This window comes from Callithrix jacchus, chromosome 5, assembly GCF_049354715.1.
Source record: "Callithrix jacchus isolate 240 chromosome 5, calJac240_pri, whole genome shotgun sequence".
Classification (NCBI taxonomy): domain Eukaryota; kingdom Metazoa; phylum Chordata; class Mammalia; order Primates; family Cebidae; genus Callithrix; species Callithrix jacchus.
The window spans coordinates 64,046,319-64,066,144 of NC_133506.1; the positions used below are offsets into that span (position 1 = coordinate 64,046,319).

The following is a 19,826-nucleotide window of genomic DNA, read 5'->3' on the forward strand; positions in this document are numbered from 1 at the left end:
TCAGCTGCAAGGCCTGTCTGTCTCTGGGGTTCTTAAGCTTCAGCCAGTGCTGGGTGTGGTTCCTCCGTCTTCTGTGTCCGTGGCCCTGACCTTTCTCCCAAGCTCCAGTCCCGAGTGTTGACGGCTCGTGGGAGGGAGGCCTGGACCCCCACTGTCCATCAGTGCCTGCCTCTGGCCCCCTTGTTCATGCGACCCCTGTCCACCCTGTGGGCTGGGCCAGCAGCCCCAGATCACCCTGGAGTCCTTCCTTTTCCCCCACTTTCCACACCAGCTAGGAGTTGGGATTTCATTTGCATCTGGGAATGGTCTCGAAAGAGTCTTTGCTGATTCTGGAGGATAGATTGGTGGGAGAGCGACAGGATCCCACAGTCTCAGCAAAGGCCTTTCTGAAACCCCAGTTGGATCATGTTCTTTCCCTCCTTGAGAGCTGCCATGGGCTGTATGTCCAGGGAGCTCCAGCCCCTGCAGCACCACGTGCTTGTCACTCAGCCTCTCTGCCTCCCTCCCTAGACAGCTGCCATGTGCCAGGTGCCTGCCCAACTCGGGATTTAAACATCAACAATGATGCCCTTTTCCTCAGGAGTTAGTCTTCAAAGAGGCACGGTCATGGGAGAGGCAGTTTCCATATAACGCAATCAATGCAACCCTAGAATGTCAGCTCATCGAGGGAGCACGGGAGGGAGCCACTGGTGCCTCCCGGGTGAAATCAAAAGAAGGCATCATGGAGGAGGAGATGCTGGAGTTCCTGCAGGATGTATAGAAGTTTGCCAGGCATGAGGCACAGAGGATGGAGACAGGAAGTAGCTAGAGGGTTGGGAGCAGACAGCCAAGTGTGGGGCCGGCGTGCTGAGCTTGGCAAGGCCGGGCGGGGGACGAGATGAGAGAGAGGTGGGGGCCAGGGAGGGAGGAAGGTTTGCGTGTGTGTCCGTGTGTCATTTTCTCTCCTCTCCCCATCTGCTCACGAAGCCTCCCTGACGTCTGCCTAGTTCAGCTTGGTAGTCACAGGCACTTAGAAGTGTCTGTAGAAGGCTACTGGCAGCATTGGCCCTGACCCGTGACCACCTTTGCTCTTCACCAAATTCTAGGGTCCGGGGTGGTGGCAGGAGAGCCTCAGCTGCTGCCTCACCCTACTGGGAGGTTTTAAGCCTTCCCGGAGCACAGAACTTAAGTGTCTTGGGGATCAGGCCCTAAAAATGGAGGAAAACGCCAACCAAAGTGTTTTTTCCTGTTCCCCTGCAGTCACTCACTACAGCACACTTCCACGACCTCTGTCCTACCCTCTCCTGATCCGTTCCATGGCATATTCTCCAGTGGGCCACACACCAGTTCAGACCCCATCCACCCACAGGTGGCCTCAGATCCTGCAGACGAGGGTGTGATCCCAGGCGACCGTCCTCGCCTCGGATGCCAGTCACACGGCCAGGCCTCTGGAACTTCTCAGCAGTCTCTGTAAATCAGGGTTCCCACACCCCATTCTTTGTGTTCAGTTAATTTGCTAGAGCAACTCACAGAACTCTCAGAGAAACACTCTGCTTGTGTGTACTGGTGTATGATGTAGGTTTTAAGCCTTCCCGTATTAGAAAGTATGTGGATGAACAAGGCAGCCTCCCGGGTGCGGCGTGTGGGGGCGGGTGAAGGGCTCTGGGCCCTCTCTGGTGCCTCCCGCAGGAACCTCCATGCGTTCAGCTGTCTGGAATCTCCCAACCTCTGCCCTCCTGGCTTTTGTGGAGTCTTCATTACGAAGTTATGGTTGATTAAACCACTGGCCATTGGTGATCGACTCAGCCTTTATAGCCCCTCCCCCTTTGAAAGTGACAACCCCTCATCATGCCTTGGCCTTTCCTGTGCCCCCAGCCTGAAGCCACCTAGAGGTGCCCAAGCTGCAGCTCACCCATTGGCATACAAAAGACGTTCATTGCTCTGGGTATTCCCAGAGTCTAAGGAACTCTGTGTCAGGATGAATACCAAATATATTTCACAGTATCACAGCCCCACAGGCTGGTCACATGCCCTGCAGCTGCAGAATTTCTGAGCAGGGACCTGCTCTGCCAACCTGGCCTCAGCGGCATCCTCCCTCCCAGGTAGGCTTCCAGGAGCCCTCGAGGAGGCAGACTCACTTGTGGCCGGCACGGGGTGTTTTCAGGATGCAGAACATGGGATGAAAAATGAAAGGGGCCAGGCGAGGGGGCTCACACCTGTCATCCCAGCACTGGGCAGGGGGTGCTGAGGTAGGCAGATCACAAGGTCAGGAGTGAAAACCCTGACCCCATCTCTACTAAAAATGCAAAAATTAGCTGGGTGTGGTGGTGGGTGCCTGTAATGCCAGCTATTCGGGAGGCTGAGGCAGAGAATTGCTTGAACCTGGGAGGTGGAGGTATCGGTGAGCCTAGATCACACGACTGCACTCCAGCCTGGGAGACAGAGCGAGACTTCGTCTCAAAAAATAAAAAAGAGATTTTTAACAGAGTCTGGGTCAGGTGACTCCCAGGCAGCAGTGCAGGCCCTTCATTTCTCCATGAGAAGCTGTCAGCGGGAGGCCCTGCCCAGGTTTCTGGAAAGCAGACGTGGGTTTTGCAGGCAGGGCAAGGTGGGTCCCTACCCTGCTCTGGGTATTCCCAGACAACCCCTCATCATGGCTGGGGTGGGGGGGCTGGGGCTGGGTAGGGGAGGCCAGGGCCAGGTTGTGGGGGCTATGGGTGGGGAGGAGCCAGGGCCAGGTTGGGGAGGGGCCACGGCCGGGTCAGGGAGGCTCCACAGCCAGGTTGGGGAGGCCAGGGCTGGCTCCATCTGGGCTTTTGCTTCCCCATGTTCATGTTCCCTGCATGGCCAACGTATGTCTGTAGAGCGGGCTGTCATGGACCCCCACCGTCCACAGAACAACTCTGTTCTCTTTCTCCTGAGCTCCTTTGTAACCAGTGATATCCGTTTCGGGGCCCGGTAAGGATCCTTTCCAGCAGGTGTGGGGTCAGAGGGAGCGTGGGTGAAAGGCCAGGTCAGGAGGAGGGTCCTGGCCCAGCGTCCACCTGGTGACCTCGTGTGGCTGTGACAGGTGACCCAGGCTATGTGTGCCTTCATTCACTGCGTCTTCCCCAGAGGTCATCACCCACGTCAGCACAAAGCATGCATCACTTGAGCTCTTGATTTCGTTATTATGTTGTCACAGGCCTGGGTCCCAATTCTGACTCTAATACCACCTCCTGATGTGAACTCGGCCAAGCAGTGCCACACCTCTGGGCCTTTAGATCTTCATCCAGGATGGTCAGGCCTTGAAGCCTCCCTCGCAGGGCTGTTGAGTCACCAAGATTAAAGGTGATGATGATGATATGAGCTGGACACCAACAGCAGTGCTAGGGCTGGAGTAGGCACTCCATTATTATTGATAATAGTTAACTGTATTATGTATCATTAATAACACATGATTAAGTGCCCTTTTAATAACTGTGGCCCATCCTCCCTTCTGATAGACGTGGAGTCCTTCCACATGATTGCTTCAGATGTGATTTGAAATTTCGAAACAATGTTGTGTGTTTGGAGACAGTGGGCCTGAAACCGAACAGCCGGCTTCTGGGCCCTGCAGCTTCTGACCGCCCCCTCCCCGAGCCCCTCAGAGGAGAGGGTGCTGAGCGGTGGTGGCCGTGATGAGCCACAGTGGGACGAGCATGCAAGGGACTCCCTGGCCTCTGGGCTTGATGTCCTTGGCCTTGTGCCCAAGGTGGAGCTGGTGCAGGAGCTGCTCCTGGTGGCGTCCTCCCGCCCCTTGGGGATGGCTCCTCTGTCCCTCCCACACTGATATGTGATCCCTTGGCCCATGATTTCTACACAGCTGCTCTTCAGTCCTGCTCAGATGTCATACTGTGTCCACTCAGGTCGGCCTCGCTCTACCACCCAGGCTGGAGTGCACAGTCATAGCTCACTGCAGCCTCGACCTTCTGGGCTCAAATGATTCTTCCAAGTAGCTGGGACTACAGGTGTGCACCACCATGCCCGGCTAATTTTTGTAATTTTCCCAGAGACGGGGTCTTGCTGTGCTGCCCAGGCTAGTCTCGAACTCCTGGGCTCAAGTGACCCATCTCATGCTGGCATCTGTACGTCTCTTTACCCCACCAGTACTCCTCACACCTTCCACTGACTGGGCTTATACCTGGCACCCTCTGTGTCCTCCACAGATGCTGAATGAACAAGCTCACTCCTGGAGACCAGCACCATGTCCTGTGCTTCCCCCGTGATTGTATGCTATTAGGTTTGCTGTGTTTTATTTTTATTTATTTATTTATTTTGAGACAGAGTTTCACTCTTGTTACCCAGGTTTGAGTGCAATGGCGCAATCTCAGCTCACTGCAACCTCTGCCTCCTGGATTCAAGCAATTCTCCTGCCTCAGCCTCCCGAGTAGCTGGGACCACAGGCGTGCACCACCACGCCCAGCTAATTTTTGTATTTTTAGTAGAGACGGGGTTTCACCATGTTGACCAGGATGGTCTTGATCTCTTGACCTCATGATTCGGCCACCTTGGCCTCCCCAAGTGCTGGGATTACAGGTGTGAGCTACCATGCTCAGTCAGATTTGCTGGTTTTTAAAAACCAACCTCTCACTTTCCAGTTGAGCCACCCCATCCACCCCTTGGCCCAAGCTCATGTGGAATGCACTGTACCTGCATCCCCCATGCTGCACAATCCTTGGCCCAGTTCAGGATGGCTCAGGCCTCCTTTGTTTCCTGTGTCCTGCTGGGAAAGATGCAGAAAACTCTCTGGGACTGAGGGGGATGCAGAAGTTAACCAGGACCAGGAAGGGGTTAACTGAGGCCTGTGGGGTAGACAGGTGAGGTGCTGGCCCTGCTGCCTCCCCAGACCTCCTGCTCCCAGCCAGCCCGGCAGCTTCATCTTGTCTGAACACCCCGATTTCCCTGTGTCTGACACGCGCAGAGGCACGAGTGCAGAGAGGATCTGAAGCCCTGTCCAAGTCATGATTTCTTATTATGTGCTCTGTGAATGTTAATAACCAACAGCTGGTGCTGTTGCCTTTTTTTAACCCTCCTCTCCACTCAGGATGCGGTGGTAACTCTGCTTGAGTGGCAGGTGGAGGGAGGAGGTGTTTTGGAAGCTGAGCTTGGAATCAGTAGGGCGTGATGGTGGCTGCTTTCGGCTGGGAGAGGTGGCTGGGGTGGGTGCAGGCCTGGAGCGTGCAGGCCGTGTCAGACGCTCTTCTGATGGAGGGCAAGGGCCTGCCCGGTGGTGCTGCAGCCTGCCGAAGCCCTGGTATAGAGAGGTGGCATGGCCCTGTGTGGCTGGTCCCCTGAGCCGCCCGCAGCCAGGATGGAGGAGGCCGGTGCTCCCTTTGCAGGACATGGGTGGAAGCACAGAGAGACGTGCCTTCCTCCTGAAATGCTTCTCCCGTTGCCTCTGGCTTCTGCGTCATCCCAAGCAGCAGGTGGCTGGCATGAAGGCTGTGGGGGGCCTTCTGTGATTGGGTGTTTGCAGGTGGTCAAGCTGTGTCCTAATGTACGGGAAGAGGGGACTGGCTGTGCCTTCTCCCACTTGAGGCTTGACCTCATCTGTTGTTCTGAAAGCAGAGCCAGGGCCCAGGGAGCCAGCCCTGCCTTACCGTGGGTGGGGAGGGTGAAGTTGGGTCCAGGCAGGAGGATGAGGTTTGCGAGATTGTGCTGGCCAGGCAACTAGGCTTGGTTGGGGCAGCAGGAGCCCAGGTCCGAAGCTCAGACTGAACAGGATTCACATCCCCGGTCCCCGCGTCAGGTTACTTAAACTCAAGCCTCAGAGCCCTTGCTCGTAAAACAGGGACAGTCATACCCACCTTATAGGGCCACTGTGAAAATTAAATGAAATTCTGCATAAAGCAGCTAGCTTGGTGCCTGGTGTAAGCATAAATACCTGAGAAAGTATATACATATTTATAATTATATATATATATACACACATACATATATGTATATATATATACACATATATACACATATATATACATATATATATATATATATATATACACATATATATAGCAATATCTGAATTGTATATACATTTAAAGTCATTTGGCCGCAGGGCCTGGGTTCCAGACGGGTCTATGGCAACAGAGTTGTATCCAGCCTTTCTGCTGCTGGCCCACTGGGGCAGGTAATGCTTCTCTAAGGCTGGCTGGTGGCGCTTCAGTGCCAAGCAGGGCTGAGCTTACGATCGGAGGGGCTGGTGACCCAGGTGGACCGTCTGGGACCCACTGAGGGGTGCAAAGGCCTGATGACAGCTGAGCCACAGTCACCCACGGTGTATGTGTCTCCTGCCCATCTGCCTGGGCACCGTCAGCTTCTTTAATCCATCCCGACCTGCAAAAATCCAGACCTGGTCAAAAAATGAAGTTGGGGCAAGTGACTTCCCAAAGTGGTTAGCATAAGCGTCCTTTAAATAGGAATTCTGCTTATCCATTTAAAATAGATTTTGACTTTGCCCAGTTTGATTTCAGTTTGGGCTGATATCCTTCTAGTTTGTTTTCTGTGTATATATAGATGCTCGTAGATACAGGCATATCTGTGTGTTTATGTGGTAGGGTGCCCTATGGGCAGCCTGTCCCATCATGCTGTTTTTATTGTGACAGTTTACAGTGAGTATTGCCTGTTCGCTCCATCATTATGTTGTCACTTTTTCTGTTGGGTCATCCTGGTTTCTATGCTGCATAGCTTTCCCCTAAGCCCAGTAAGGTTTTCCCTCTCGCAGGTTTGATTTCTAGCATCAGGAGCATATTTTGGGGCACAGAACATGCTTGGAGGCTCTCCCTTGGTGCAGCTGTCATGCACCGCGGTTGTGGCCACTCAGACATCGCTGTGTCTTTCCCTGTGTTATCGGGGTCTGGGGACGATCTCTCTGTAAACATCATCTGTAGCACGGTTCCCGACGAGAAGCCGGCTCGCCTGTCAATTCCAATGCACTGGAACGCTCAGGAAAGTCATTTTCCAGATGAAAGTTTGCCATTTTATTTTATTACTTTTGAAATAAGATGGGGGTCTCACTATGTTGTGCAGGCTGGTCTTGAACTTCTGGCATCAAGCAATCTTCCCACCTTGGCCTCCCAAAGCACTGGGATTAAGGCATGATCCACCGTGCCTGGCCCTAAGTTTTGCTGGTTGATAAACTACTCCCTTCTATGGGACACTCTGAGGACAAAGGGCTGTGGCTTGTTCATTTTCAGAATTCCTAGAATAATGCCTTATATGCAGTGTGGAATACACGTTTATGAACTGTAGCTCTAAACACTGGAACTAACCATCTTCAGGGTTCATTTCTGCAGCATGGTGTGTGTTTTTCTGGCCTCCTTATACAGAACCCCTGAGCACAATTGCACCCTTTTGGTTGAGGGAACCTCGTGAGCAGCACTCTTGGTGCGATGGGTGACAGCGCTGTGAAGTTTGCCCAGTGACTGAGTGGTCGCAGCCACGGACACTGTAAGATGGTGACGTCTGCTTTCAGAGCAGTTTCATTCCCTCCCCCGACACTGGCACTAAGCCCCTCCCATCTTCTAATCTGTGGGAGCTTGGGAGAGCTCCCACAGATTAAAGAGAGCTCCCACAGAATCCACCGCACCACAGAGCCTCGTGGATTCTGCATTGTGAAATGGATCGGTTAGGACTCACAGGCCAGCCTGGGTGTGAAGCACCTAAACTTTGGAGTGTGTGGCCTGGCAGACCTTTCTGTCATACTTTGACTCTTAGGAGCTGTCTGGGAAGGCAAAGGGGTGGGGTGGGGAGTTCCAGGAAGCAGAAGCATCACTGAAGTGGCACGCACCCGGGGAAGCAGGCAGGAGCCATTGTGGGAAGGGGGGTTAAACATGCCCGCTCCCCACCCTTAGTGAAGGATTCTTGGGTCATTTCTTTCTGGCCGAGCCAGCTGGGTTCATGCTCCATATCCTGAGAATGAGGCCCACCTGGCCACCCCCCCACCCCCCTGGACACTTGTCCTGTGTGCGGCTCTCCCTGGTTTGGGCTCCCACAGTGCTCCTGGTCAGCATCATTCAGTGTGGATGTGATCGGACCCTGCCTCATGCTGTGGAGCAAGCATGTCTTGCCTTTTCAATTGTGATATCTTAAGTAGCTTCCATTGTTCATTCAGTTCTGCAAATGGCCATTGTGCTGGGCACTGGGAACAGGAAGGTGAACAGAAACAGACGTGGCCTCTGCCCCTCAGGAGCGGCCAGCCCAGCCAGGGATGTGACAGGAGCCCCACAGCCACCAGTGCAAGGTAAAATCACAGATCTTGAGATGAGGCAAGAGCCCATTCTGGAAGCTCTTATGGTGGAAGTGGTTTCAGAAGGCTTCCTTGAAGACGTGGTGCTTCTGCTGAGGTCTGAGGGCTACATAGGTTAATGAGGAGATGGTGTAGCCCCAGACAGAGAGGGCAACACATGCAAAGGTTTTGTGGCAGAAGGACCAGGGGCTGATGAAACTCCACACAGCTGGAGCTCGGAGGTGGAGGACGAGGAAATGGAACAGGGAAGGTAGGTGTGAGCTGAGGTCCAGAGGAGGCAAGGCCAGCCCGAGTGCCTTATCAAGTGGGGCGGTGGTCGTCCCAGCAGAGCAGGAAGCCTCTGTTGGCTTTTAAGTTGGGAGGGATGGGAGAAGTGATGTGATTAGATTTGCATCTTGAAAAGATCAGCCTGGCTGCAGTGTTGGGAACCAGTTAGAAGACGGTCACAGTGGGGCAGGGAGATTTGCCGGGCAGCCTTGGTGTGGGCATGGGCAGTGGCAGCAGAGATCAGGGACGGGGCTAGAGGGGAACTGACCAGGCTGGAGAGAGAGCTGGAGTTCTTGGAGACAGATTATTTGGGCAGGAGGGAGGAATGATGGGGGCCCAGGATGTGTGCTGGGTTGCAGCTTTTGTGACTGATGGATGCTGGCTGCCTTCCCTGAAACAGGAGTGGCGATAAAGGTCTGAGATTGCCGCCCGCCTGAACTTTTATTGTGCTAAGCACGTTCATGAACATCTCCCTTGATCTCCTCTTCTGCAACCTTGGAGGGCTGTTACCACCAACTGGCAGATGAGGAAATGAGGCTCAGAGAAGGTAGGTACCAAGTCTGAGGTCACCTCTGAATGCCACACCCTGTTCCCTCCTGCCCCAAAACCTGTGTCCTGTGGGCAGGTTCCTGGGGAACCCCCTTCCCTGTGTTCTTGGGCGTAGGAAGGGTGGTGAGTCTGAGACAGGAGCAGGGAGAGAGGGTGTGCAGTCTGAAGGCCTGGAGTTGTGTCGCTTCTGCCCGGGGTTAGGTGCCTGAGCAAGTCTTCACCAGTTTAACCCTCGGACATAGCTCCAGGCTGCAGGGTGCGTGAGGCAGCCAAGCCCGGAAGCCAGGACTCCCTTGCCCAGGGCAGTTCCACTCCAAGGAAGCCCAGCTCAGGCAAGGAAGTGAGTGGGCGTCCCTGCACCCCAGGACTGTCCTTGACACAGAGGGTGAAGGGCCGTGTTTGCACCAAGGTGATGTAGAAGCCAGCTTGCCCTCTTGCTCATGGGTTTCTAAAAACACCACCAGTTTAGTTTTCTTTATCAGAACCTAGGAACAAAGAACATAAAAAGAAGAGGTTCGGCCAGGCGAAGTTGCTCACACCTGTAATCCCAGCACTTCGGGAGGTCGAGGCGGGTGGATCATGAGATGAAGAGATCAAGACCATCCTGGCCAATGTGATGAAACCCCCATCTCTACTAAAAATGTAAAAATTAGCCAGGAGTGGTTGCGTGCACCTATAGTCCCAGTACTCAGGAGGCTGAGGCAGGAGGATCACTTGAACCTGGGAGGTGGAGGTTATAGTGAGCCGAGATTGTGCCACTGAACTCCAGCCTGGGCGACAGAGTGAGACTCTGTATCAAAAAACAAAACAAAACACAAAGAAGAAGAGGAGGCTCATGACTGTCTTACTGTTCTGAGATTTGCTAGAACAGCAATTGTGTGTCATTTCAATGGGAGCATGTCAGTCATCTTTTCGTGGCCCCAGCCTCTTAGGAGACCCCCAGGCCCCCTGCCAGCCAGAGGCACTGAAGGAACATAGAGACGTCTGAGAGATGGCAAGAACTGACTGTGGCCACCACCAGTGATGGCTGGTAGCCTGAAACAGGTGGCCCAAGGTAGGGTGGGAGCATTTTTCTCTCCACCTGGCCAGCCACGAGCTCTTGCTGGAGTCTGGGGAACAGGCAGCACTGGACCCTGTGGTGAAGGCGGAGGTTCCTAAGCTCAGTGGGGACAGGCCTCGACCTGACCTCTGGAGGGTGACCAGTCCCTTCTGCTCCTGTCCCAGATTGGTGGGCTCTGTTTTCATGGTCCATGAGCAGGGGACACGGCTGGGTTCCATGGATACCCTCCTGGTTTGTCTCCCTGCCCTCGTGGCCTGTGAGCAGAGGACAGGACTCAGTTCCATGGACACTCTTCTGGTTTCTCTCCTGGCCCCCAGCAGCACATGGTTTTATCAGTGAGACAGTGCCCATGGGCGTGTGCCCACACGTCCTTCAAAACCTCCCACTGGGCAGCTGAGCACCCCCAGCAGGGGCCTCTGGATGAGCTGAGAGCAATGTTTCAGGAACAGGAAGTCAGTGACAGAGCAGGATGGTGTGAGGTGCAGGCTAGGGAGGACCGAGGGCTCCAGACGACTCCAGGGCCGAGAGAGATGATGAGCCCCCACTTCTTGGGCTCCCGAGCACAAAAGCAGAGAGAGGGTCCCAGTCCTGCCTGGGGGCGGCTGTGGACTGAATGTTTATATCGCCCCAAAAATCCCAATGTTGAAGCCCTTACCCCGATGTGATATTTGGAGGTGGGGATGTTGGGAGGCAATTAGATGAGGTCCTAGCGATGGAAGCCTTGTGATGGGATTGGCATCCTTATAGGACAAGGAGGTGGCGGCCAGGCCTCACTCTACCGTGGGAGGATACAGCAAGAAGCTGCCATCTGCACACCAGGAAGAGCCCTCCCCAGAACCCCACCAGGGCCTTCAGGCCTCTGTAGCTATGATAAACAAGCTGTGTGGTTTCAGCCACTTGTCTATGGCATTTTTGTCACAGCAACCTGAGCTAAGATGGGCAGAGGCTGTCCCCTCCCCCTTGGCTGTGTCTGTAAGGGAGGGCAGCCCCAGGGAGAGGCCAGGCTGTGGGGAGGCTGCTGGGCTTCCTGCTCACAGCTGAACACCTCTCTCCTCCCTCCTGGGAGACAGCACGGGGGCTGCCGGGCCAGACTCCCCAGCCTGGGCCGATGCTCCTAGAGTCAGGTTCAGGGCCACACCCACGACCCCAGCAAAGCTTTGTCCCGTGGCCAGCCCCAGCACCTTCTCTGCCTATTCCTATGAGAGCCATCAGCCACATCCCCAGGGACCCGCCTGAGCAGAAGCAGCTCTCTGGAGAGCCGTGCGCACCAGCCTGGCACCATGGCAGGGAGGGTGTGACCGAGTCTCCTGCGGTCTGGACCAAGGCCCTGCTTTACCACTAATGAGCTGTGCGACTCAGGTAGCCAGAGCCGTCTCTGAGCCTTGGTTTCTTTGTCTGTATAGTGGGGATCATAACACCCGCCTCTTTCACACTCAGTGGCCTGGGCTGTGGCACCTGGTCACATAACTGTTCACCAAATGTGCCGGAGGGGGCGGGAATTGATTCCCTCCTGTTCCGGCATCCTTCTCTCCCTCAGCAGCTTGCATGGGGCAGAGCGCTCTGGGTGTTTATAAGGTGAGCTGCCCTCAACCTACATGTGTGTGGAGGGTGCAGAAGGAAAAGCTCACGTCTCTGGGGCCACACTGGTTTCCACCTGTGCGCCATGTCCACAGGAATGGTGGGGATTTGCGAGGAAACCAGAGCTAACCAGCACCGGCACTTCCTTTCTCTCTCCTTTGCCCACATTGTGTTTCTGGAGCCTGCCTCATGGGCAGACGGGGACCCTGTTGTTGAGGTAGAAGAATTGGAAGCAAATGGTGGGAGGGGTGGAGAGAGGCAGCTCTCTTGGAGAAGGGGAGGGTCACCAGACTATGTGAGGGATAGTGGCCTAGGGCTCCAGGGGACAGGCTACTGGTCTCTGGAGAGGCTGGAAGCCAGTCTAGCAACGATCCAAACCCAAGACAGACACAAGGATGGTCAAGTGCTCCCACTGCCTTTCGAGGGTCCATGAGAGCTTGGGAAGCAGCAGGCCAGCAGTGAGGAGTGTGGACGACTCAGTGGACCCTCTGCAGATGTGTTGGGCCTCAGAGAGCTTGGGAAGCAGCAGGCCAGCAGTGAGGAGTGTGGATGGCTCACGGTACCCTCTGCAGATGTGCTGGGCCATCAGAGACCCCAAGCCTAGGACCTTCTTAAGAGCCGGAAAGGGGCCCCAATTATGGCTGATTTTCCTTCCAACCCAGAGGGACAGGAGCTTGGAGCAGATTGCATTTTATTCGGAGAAATAAAAGCGAGGCAACATTTCTCATATTGGAGGATTGGATGGTAGCAAATCCATCCCCTCATCCCCCGGAATGTATCATAGCTTCCCTCCCCTGTGAGCTTGCCCCCCGCCACCCCAGGAGCACTGAGTTCAGTCACCAAATCAGGCCAGTGACGACATGCTTTGGGAAGCCAAGTTGGTGACATTTTCCTCTCCATGGAGAGGTGTGCTCCTTCCTCAGTTGGCAGCCTGTGAAAAGGCCAAGCCACAGATCCAGCCTTTCCTTGGCGGGGGGCTGCAGAGAGCCCCCACTCATGCAGGGACCAGGTGGCTTCCATGTGGCAGAAAGATGGATGAGCTGGGGCATGGGTCCTGAGGAGTCGCCAGCTATCGCTGAATCAGACTCTCCCAGGTTTGCCTGCAGCCAGTCTCAGCCCCAGCAGTCTGCCTCTGCCTCGCAGCATGCTGCTTTCATACCTCTGCTTGTTGCTGTGCATTTAGGGGAAGGAAGGTAAGTACAGTCATGCATCACGTAACAACATTGCACTCAGCTAATGTGGTCCCCTGCCATTCTAACACTGGGTTTTTACTGTACTATTTCTATGATATATTTAGAGACAGAAATACTTTGTGTTGTTACAGTTGCCTTCAGCATTCGGTACAGTAACATGTCATACAGGGTTGTAGCCTGGGAAGCAGAGTATACCAGCTAGCCTAGTGCAGCCAGCTACCCCACTGAGGTTTGTGTAAGTGCAAATACTTTATATGGTGTTTGCACAGCGATGCAGTCACCTCACAAGGCATTTTCTCGAGACATATTCTTGTTTTTAAGCGACAGTAATGGTAAGTTATGAGTTTAAAGCAAAGCTCCTTTCCAGCTCCCAGAAGCTCCTGGGCTTGGGATCTGATGGCCCAGCACACCAGCAGACTGTAGAATCCAGTTTTTGGCTATTTCTGTGTCCAGAGAATATGATAAAATGTCTCTAGAATCAGACCTGAATCCAGTACGTGCTTGCCACGTGAACCTGAGCAAATCCTCAAACTCTGCCAAGCCCCAGGTTCCCACCTATAAAATGGGCCTCAAGTTTATGGAATGGGGGTGCGAGGATCATTAAATGGAGCTTGGCATATAGGAGGTGCCTTGAGTTTACAGAATGGAACGGGGTACAGGGATCATTAAATGGGGCTTGGCATATATAGGAAGTGCCTCAAGTTGACGGGGTGCAGGGATCATTAAATGGGGCCTGGCATAAAGGAAGTGCCTCGGGTTTATGGAACGGGGTGCGGGGATCATTAAATGGGGCTTGGCGTATAGGAAGTGCCTTGGGTTTATGGAACGGGGGTGCGGGGATCATTAAATGGGGCTTGGCGTATAGGAAGTGCCTTGGGTTTATGGAACGGGGGTGTGGGGATCATTAAATGGGGCTTGGCATAAAGGATGTGCCTCAAGTTTACGGGGTGTGGGAATCATTAAATGGGGCCTGGCATAAAGGAAGTGCCTCAAGTTTGCAGAATGGGGGTACGAGGATCATTAAATGGGGCCTGGCATAAAGGAAGTGCCTCAGGTTTATGGAACGGGGTGCAGGGATCATTAAATGGGGATTGGTGTAAAGGAAGTCCTCAGGTTGCTAGCAGCATCTCACGAGTCTGAAGTCGGACGCACAGGCGGGCTCTGGGTATGCTCATGTGTAAATGTGTGTCTCTTTGTTGAATCACACCATTTCCTGCCCCCTTTCCAGGTAGCACCATGATCTGCTCGTGGAGACCAGATCACAGGCTGCTGTGTTTGCCTGGACCCTCCCCTGGCACTGGGCGTTTGGGTTATTTCCAGTTCTTTGCTGTTGAAAATGATGCCGTTGTCAATGTCAGCAAGCTTAGTTTTCTGCACAATTCTAACAGAACCTAACTGTGGAGAGAATCTGTGGATGGGGCCAGCCATTATGTCCACAGCCAACTAAGGGTTTTGGGATTATCTGTGCCTTTGGGGTGATTGGTTCCTTCTGTCCTGAAGCACGAGCCACTCCTTGGGAGATGCCAAGTGTCCCTCAGTTGTAGTGGACGAAGCCCCTCTGTCCGCTGCAGCTGGAGGAGGAGGCGGCTGCAAGTCTTTACAACCCTGTGTCCTCTCTCTTGTAGAAAGTCTGCACCAAGTGTGGGATCGAGGCCTCCCCTGGCCAGAAGCGGCCACTGTGGCTGTGTAAGATCTGCAGTGAGCAAAGAGAGGTAGGGTGTCCTGGCGGACAGGAGGGGTGATGGGTGGGGCGGGGCGCTCCCAGAGGGGATGGGCAGACGGTCACTGGGAGGGGTGTCTTGGAGGGCACGAAGAGTTGAGTACTGGGGAGGAAACACAGCCACAGCCTGCTGGCCAGCCGCCTCCATGCAGGGGTGGCCGTTCTAGCTGGGAGAGGCAGAGGCTTCAGTGGGAAGCGCCTGGCACGGAGTGTGTGGGGTGGTTTACACAGTCAAAGTTGCAGCTACCCAGGGTGAGTGCTGGCCCTGTGCCTCACCCTGCGGTAAGTTCCCTGCTATGTGAATCCGTTTCATCCCTACATGGCCCCTGGTGGTGCTACTCCTCCTCCTTTCCCTGATGGGGAGATAAAACACACAAGGTTGAATAATCAGAACTGAGTGGGAACAGAGCTAGAACAGCTTGGGGGAAGTGCCCTGGGGAGGCGGGTGGGGACGCCAGCGTCTGCTCTTCAGACAGGGATTTATTAACTTTTTACATCTCGCTGGCCACTTGGGATGTGCTTATCATCTGCAGGTAAGCAGACAGCTTCAGTTCTGGAAAACTCAGCTGTGATGTGCCATTCCCTGCCCCCGGAAATCCCACTGGTGCATTCAGTGCCTTAACCACCCTCTGCAGCCCCAGCTGCTCTCATTCTTGTCTTCACGTCCCGCCATGCTTTCTGGGTGGATTCCTCGGTTCTGCCTTCCACGTCACTCAGTCTTTCCTTGAGGTCCCCTCCCCCGGGGTTGTGGGTCATCTTTCTTAGGGTTAGTTTTCCTCGGATGTTTTGGAATTTTGGTTTGTGCGCTCATCCTGTGTGATGGTCCATTTCTCTCTCCTTCCCACCCAGCTCTTCTGGCCAGATGGTTTTGTAGCTGCCTCCATCTGGGCCCTGGGCCACCAGCGTGGAGCCAGGCATCCTGGGTTTGTGGTGAGCTGCCCATTCATGCTGATAACAGGGCACGAGCGTCGCGGAGGTCTGCCATGGAGGTGCGAACTGGATCTGGTTATTCCCAGATCCTCGTCCCAGCTGTGACAGCTGGGCCAGGCCCTGTGGCTGCTGCCTTGCTTTCCTCTGAGCTCATGTCCTTGTACGTGCTCTAGTCTTGGAGCGGGAGCCTGCCGTTTTCTTTCCCCGATGGAAAATCCCCTCACCAGCCTGATCTTAGTGACTCTGCTCTGGTCCCCCACCTCCCAAGGGACACTTTTAGTCCCCGAACCCTGGAAGACCAGTCTCCCAGCTGCCTCTCTCTACTTCTGGACCCAGAGCTTTGCAGGCTGTGGCTTCACCACTCTAAATGGCAAATACTTTAAATTTCTGATCCATTGAGATATAGATCTTGTTTTTGCACACGTTTACTTGCTGCCGTTGTTGTTAAAATATTTTCCTCTATTACAGCTTTATCTTTGGAATAGGGAAAGCTGCAGGTAGGGCCTCAAAGTGTCTGCTAGCATTCTGTCTTGCTGGGAGTACCTGACTCCTCTTCTCCAGATGGAGTTAGTAATACCCACTTCACAGAGTTGCTGTGAGAATTCAGTATGATTGCTAAAGTGGGCAGAATGTCCAGTGAAGAGTAGATGTTCCATAACTGTTAGAGGCTTCCCTTCCTCCTCAGCCAGACATCTCCCCTTTGAACTTGGGGTCCTTCTTATCTCCAGGTGACCTCTTCGAAGTTGCAGATGTCCATGGAAAAGGAAATTCCTTAGAACATTATCTTGTGGGCAGACACTTAGTGGGATGAAATGATGGTCATAGCTGAGCTGTGGGAGGGCAGAAGTGAAGGAGCTTTGAAGGAAAAAAAGGTGAATGGAAGGAAAGACAAATTCAGCAAACTTAATGATTTAGTCAAGGGCTGCTCCCTATGAGTCACCCTCACACTCCTTAGCAGTCTCGAGACACCACCAGCCTGTCCTAATCTCCAGCGCACTGCAGTGCCCAGAAAAGACCGAAATGGCTTAGGATGAATTTTCTTATCTTTCCTAAGGCAGAGAATATGAGGCTGTGCGTTACACTATCACCTTGTCCTTGAATTTTTAGAGGCTAAAACTCAACCTCTAAAGGATCAAGAATGTTCCCCTCTGCAGCACCAGTGTAACAGTGGCCATTTGTTAGGAACGGATGGGGCCGGGAGCACAGTCATGGTATCTGAGCCTGGGTACTATGTGCTGGATCTTTCTGTCTGCGTTTGGGATGTAAAAAGACTGGCGGGTTTCCTAGTGCCCTTTCTTCTTAGAAAAGTGTCTAATCATAAGGCTATTTAAAATGTCAGATTTTAAGCTGGTTCTGAGTCTGTGATGAAAGTTCAAAGTTCTGTCTCCCCGCAAAAGCCAGATCCTAATGGGAGAACTTGGGTTTTCTGATGAAAGCTCTTGTAGCACTCTGCCCAAGCCCTCTTATCTTCCTTTCCCTTTGGTGCTTCACTTCCATCATCTCTGGCTGTAATTGTTAAGTACTTTTTCTGGAGTGAGTCAAGTGCTGGTGAGACATTTTTGGGGCTGTCAGGGGGATGTTGCTGCCTGTTGTATACACTTTCACCGAGTGGCAATGTGAGTCTCAGCCCCTCTGCTCTGGGGGAGCCTGCAGTCTAATGCATTTATTCACATAGGCAGGTGACAAATTTATTGAGCATCTCCTATATGCCAGGCAAAGTAGCTCTTCCAGTGGGAGAGGGAGACCACAAACCCAGTAAATTCTGCAATGTCACAAGTGGTGAGCAAGTCCTTAGGGCAAAGGGGAGAAGGGATGCAGGGACATTGCTATTTTATATGGGGATCAGGGAGGGGCTCACTGACAAATGACTTCTGAGTGGAGATCTGAAGCACCTTCTGTGGCTGTGTGGAGAGAAAGCATTCCAAGCAGGGGTAGAGCAGGTGCAAAGACCCTGAGGCAGATGTGTGCGCTTGGTAGGTTTGAGGCACAGCGAGGAGACCAGTGTGACTGGGGTTTAGTTGTGGCTGGGGAGAGGTTGTCAGATGTATTAGTCTGTTCTTAGGCTGCTAATCAAGACATACCTGTGACTGGGTGATTATAAAGGGCAAAGGTTTAATGGACTCACAGTTCCACATGGCTGGGGAGGCTTCACAATCATGGCAGAATGTGAAAGGCATGTCTTCCATGGTGGCAGGCAAAGAAAGAATGTGACCAAGTGAAAGTTTCTCCTTATGAAACCAGCAGACCTCAGAGACTTACCCATTATCATGAGAATAGTCTGGGGGCACCCACCCCTGTGATTCAATTGTCTCCCACCAGGTTCCTCCGACAACACCTGGGAATTATGGGAGAACAATTTAAGATAAGATTTGGGTTAGGACACAGCCAAGCTGTATCAGCAGAGATATGACAGGGTGCTCTGACCATGCTGGTGCTTCGAGACCTTTGGAAGGACTATGTCACTCAGGCTGTAGTGCAATGACACGATCTCAGCTCACTGCAACCTCTGCCTTCAGGGCTCAAACAACCCTCCCACTTCAGCCTCCCAAATAGCTGGGGCTACAGGTGGGCGCCACCACACCCAGCTAATTTTTTGTATTTTTGTAGAGGTGGGGTTTTGCCATTTTGCCCAGGCTGGTCTCAAACTACTGAGCTCAAGCAATCCACCTGCCCCAGTTTCCCAAAGTGCTGGGATTACAGATATGAGCCACCATACTTGGCCAGAATTTTAAAATTTTTTTTGAGATAGAGTCTCACTCTGTTGCCCAGGCTGGAGTGCAGTGGTATGATCTTGGCTCACTGCAACCTCCGCCTCCCACGTTCAAGTGATTCTCCTTCCTCAGCCTCCCTGAGTGGGTGGGACTACAGGCATGTACCACCACACCCAGCTGATTTTTTGTATTTTTGTAGAGACGGGGTTTTGCCATGTTGCTCAGGCAGGTCTCAAACTCCTGAGCTCAAGCAATCCACCTGTCCCAGTCACCAAAAGTGCTGGGGTTACAGGCATGAGCCACCACACTTGGCCAAGACTCTGGTTTTATACTCAGTAAAATGAGGCACAGAATCTGACCCCCCTCTTCTAAGGGTACTCTGACTGCTGTGCTGAGAGTAATTCGCAGACTATCTCAAGGCCAGCAACACAGTATTTTACTTTTCTTATTTAATATTGTCTTGATATATAAGTTCTTCTCTGTTGTTACCTTTGGAAGTTTTCATTTTTTAACATATATACACTTTTCTCTTTTCTGGTTATAAAATTAATATGGTCATTGAGGAACATTTACAATTATAGACAAGCATAAAGAAATACACACCTTCTAAAAATCTGGAATCCAAAACAACCACTGTTAATATTTCATGTATTCCATTTTTCTATGTTCTTTATGTTATTGAACCTACGTTCTTAAATGCATATTTTAAGTCTTTCCCAGTGTAATGAAGAACTCTTTGTAAACACCTCATTAGATATTCTAATTGAGGACATTTAAATTGTTTCCATTTTTTCTCTTTTTACTGTGTGCATAGCTCTTTGTCTGCATTTTAGATTGTATCCTCAGAATGGATTTCTAGAAGGAAAATGATTATTTTCTTGGAGACTCTTGAGTTATTATTTTTATTTATTTAATAATTAGCTGGTGTATAATTTTATGTAATTAAAAAATGCGCACAGATGATACATTTTCTGAGTCCTTGGTTATCTGATAAATTTTGCCTTTATATAAGAAAGACCACTTTACTGATAATGTAGTTAATCTGGGAGAAATGGAAAATGTAACAGGAGAATTGGTACCCAGAAAATGAGAGAGAATAGTGAAACTGTGAAAGAGCTGATACGTGTGTTTTTTAAAAATTAACTAATTCAAAGATATAAGAGAGGCTGGGTATGGTGGCTCACACCTGTAATCCCAACACTTTGGGAAGCTGAGGTGGGAAGATCATTTGAGCCTAGGAGTTTGAGACCAGCCAGCCTGGGAAACATGGTGAGGCGTTGTCTCTGCAAAATAAAAAATATAAAACTTAGCTGGGCATTGTGGTGCATGCCTGTAGTCCCTGCTACTTGGGAGGTTGAGGTGGGAGGATTGCTTTTTTCTGGGAGATGGAGGTGGAGGTGGAGGTGAGCTGAGATCGTGTCACTGCACTCCAGCCTTTGTGAGCAAGCAAGGCTCACTGAGGTCTTTAGAGCAAGACCCTGTCTCTAAAATAAAACAAAATATCTAAGAGAAAGAATAGAAACCAAGTTGAACAAACTAGTCCTCTGAGAAAAGTACAAGCAAATTTGAAAAA

The 19,826-nt window shown here is 52.2% G+C and overlaps 1 protein-coding gene across 27 annotated transcripts in view; it reads left to right on the forward strand.

Moving 5' to 3' along the window:
* Positions 1-19,826, forward strand: part of RPH3AL (rabphilin 3A like (without C2 domains)) — a 177,639-nt gene that overhangs the window by 84,099 nt on the left and 73,714 nt on the right. For 20 of the 27 annotated variants that reach the window (XR_013535372.1, XM_078372345.1, XM_078372344.1 and 17 more), the window contains one exon: positions 14,518-14,604. The exons of the other annotated variants lie outside the window; for them this stretch is intronic. Coding sequence is in view for 19 of the 20 variants with exons in the window: in XM_078372345.1 (XP_078228471.1) it covers positions 14,518-14,604 (87 nt within the window). In the remaining variant the exon portion in view is untranslated. The remainder of the gene's footprint in view (positions 1-14,517; positions 14,605-19,826) is intronic. 27 annotated transcript variants of the gene reach the window in all.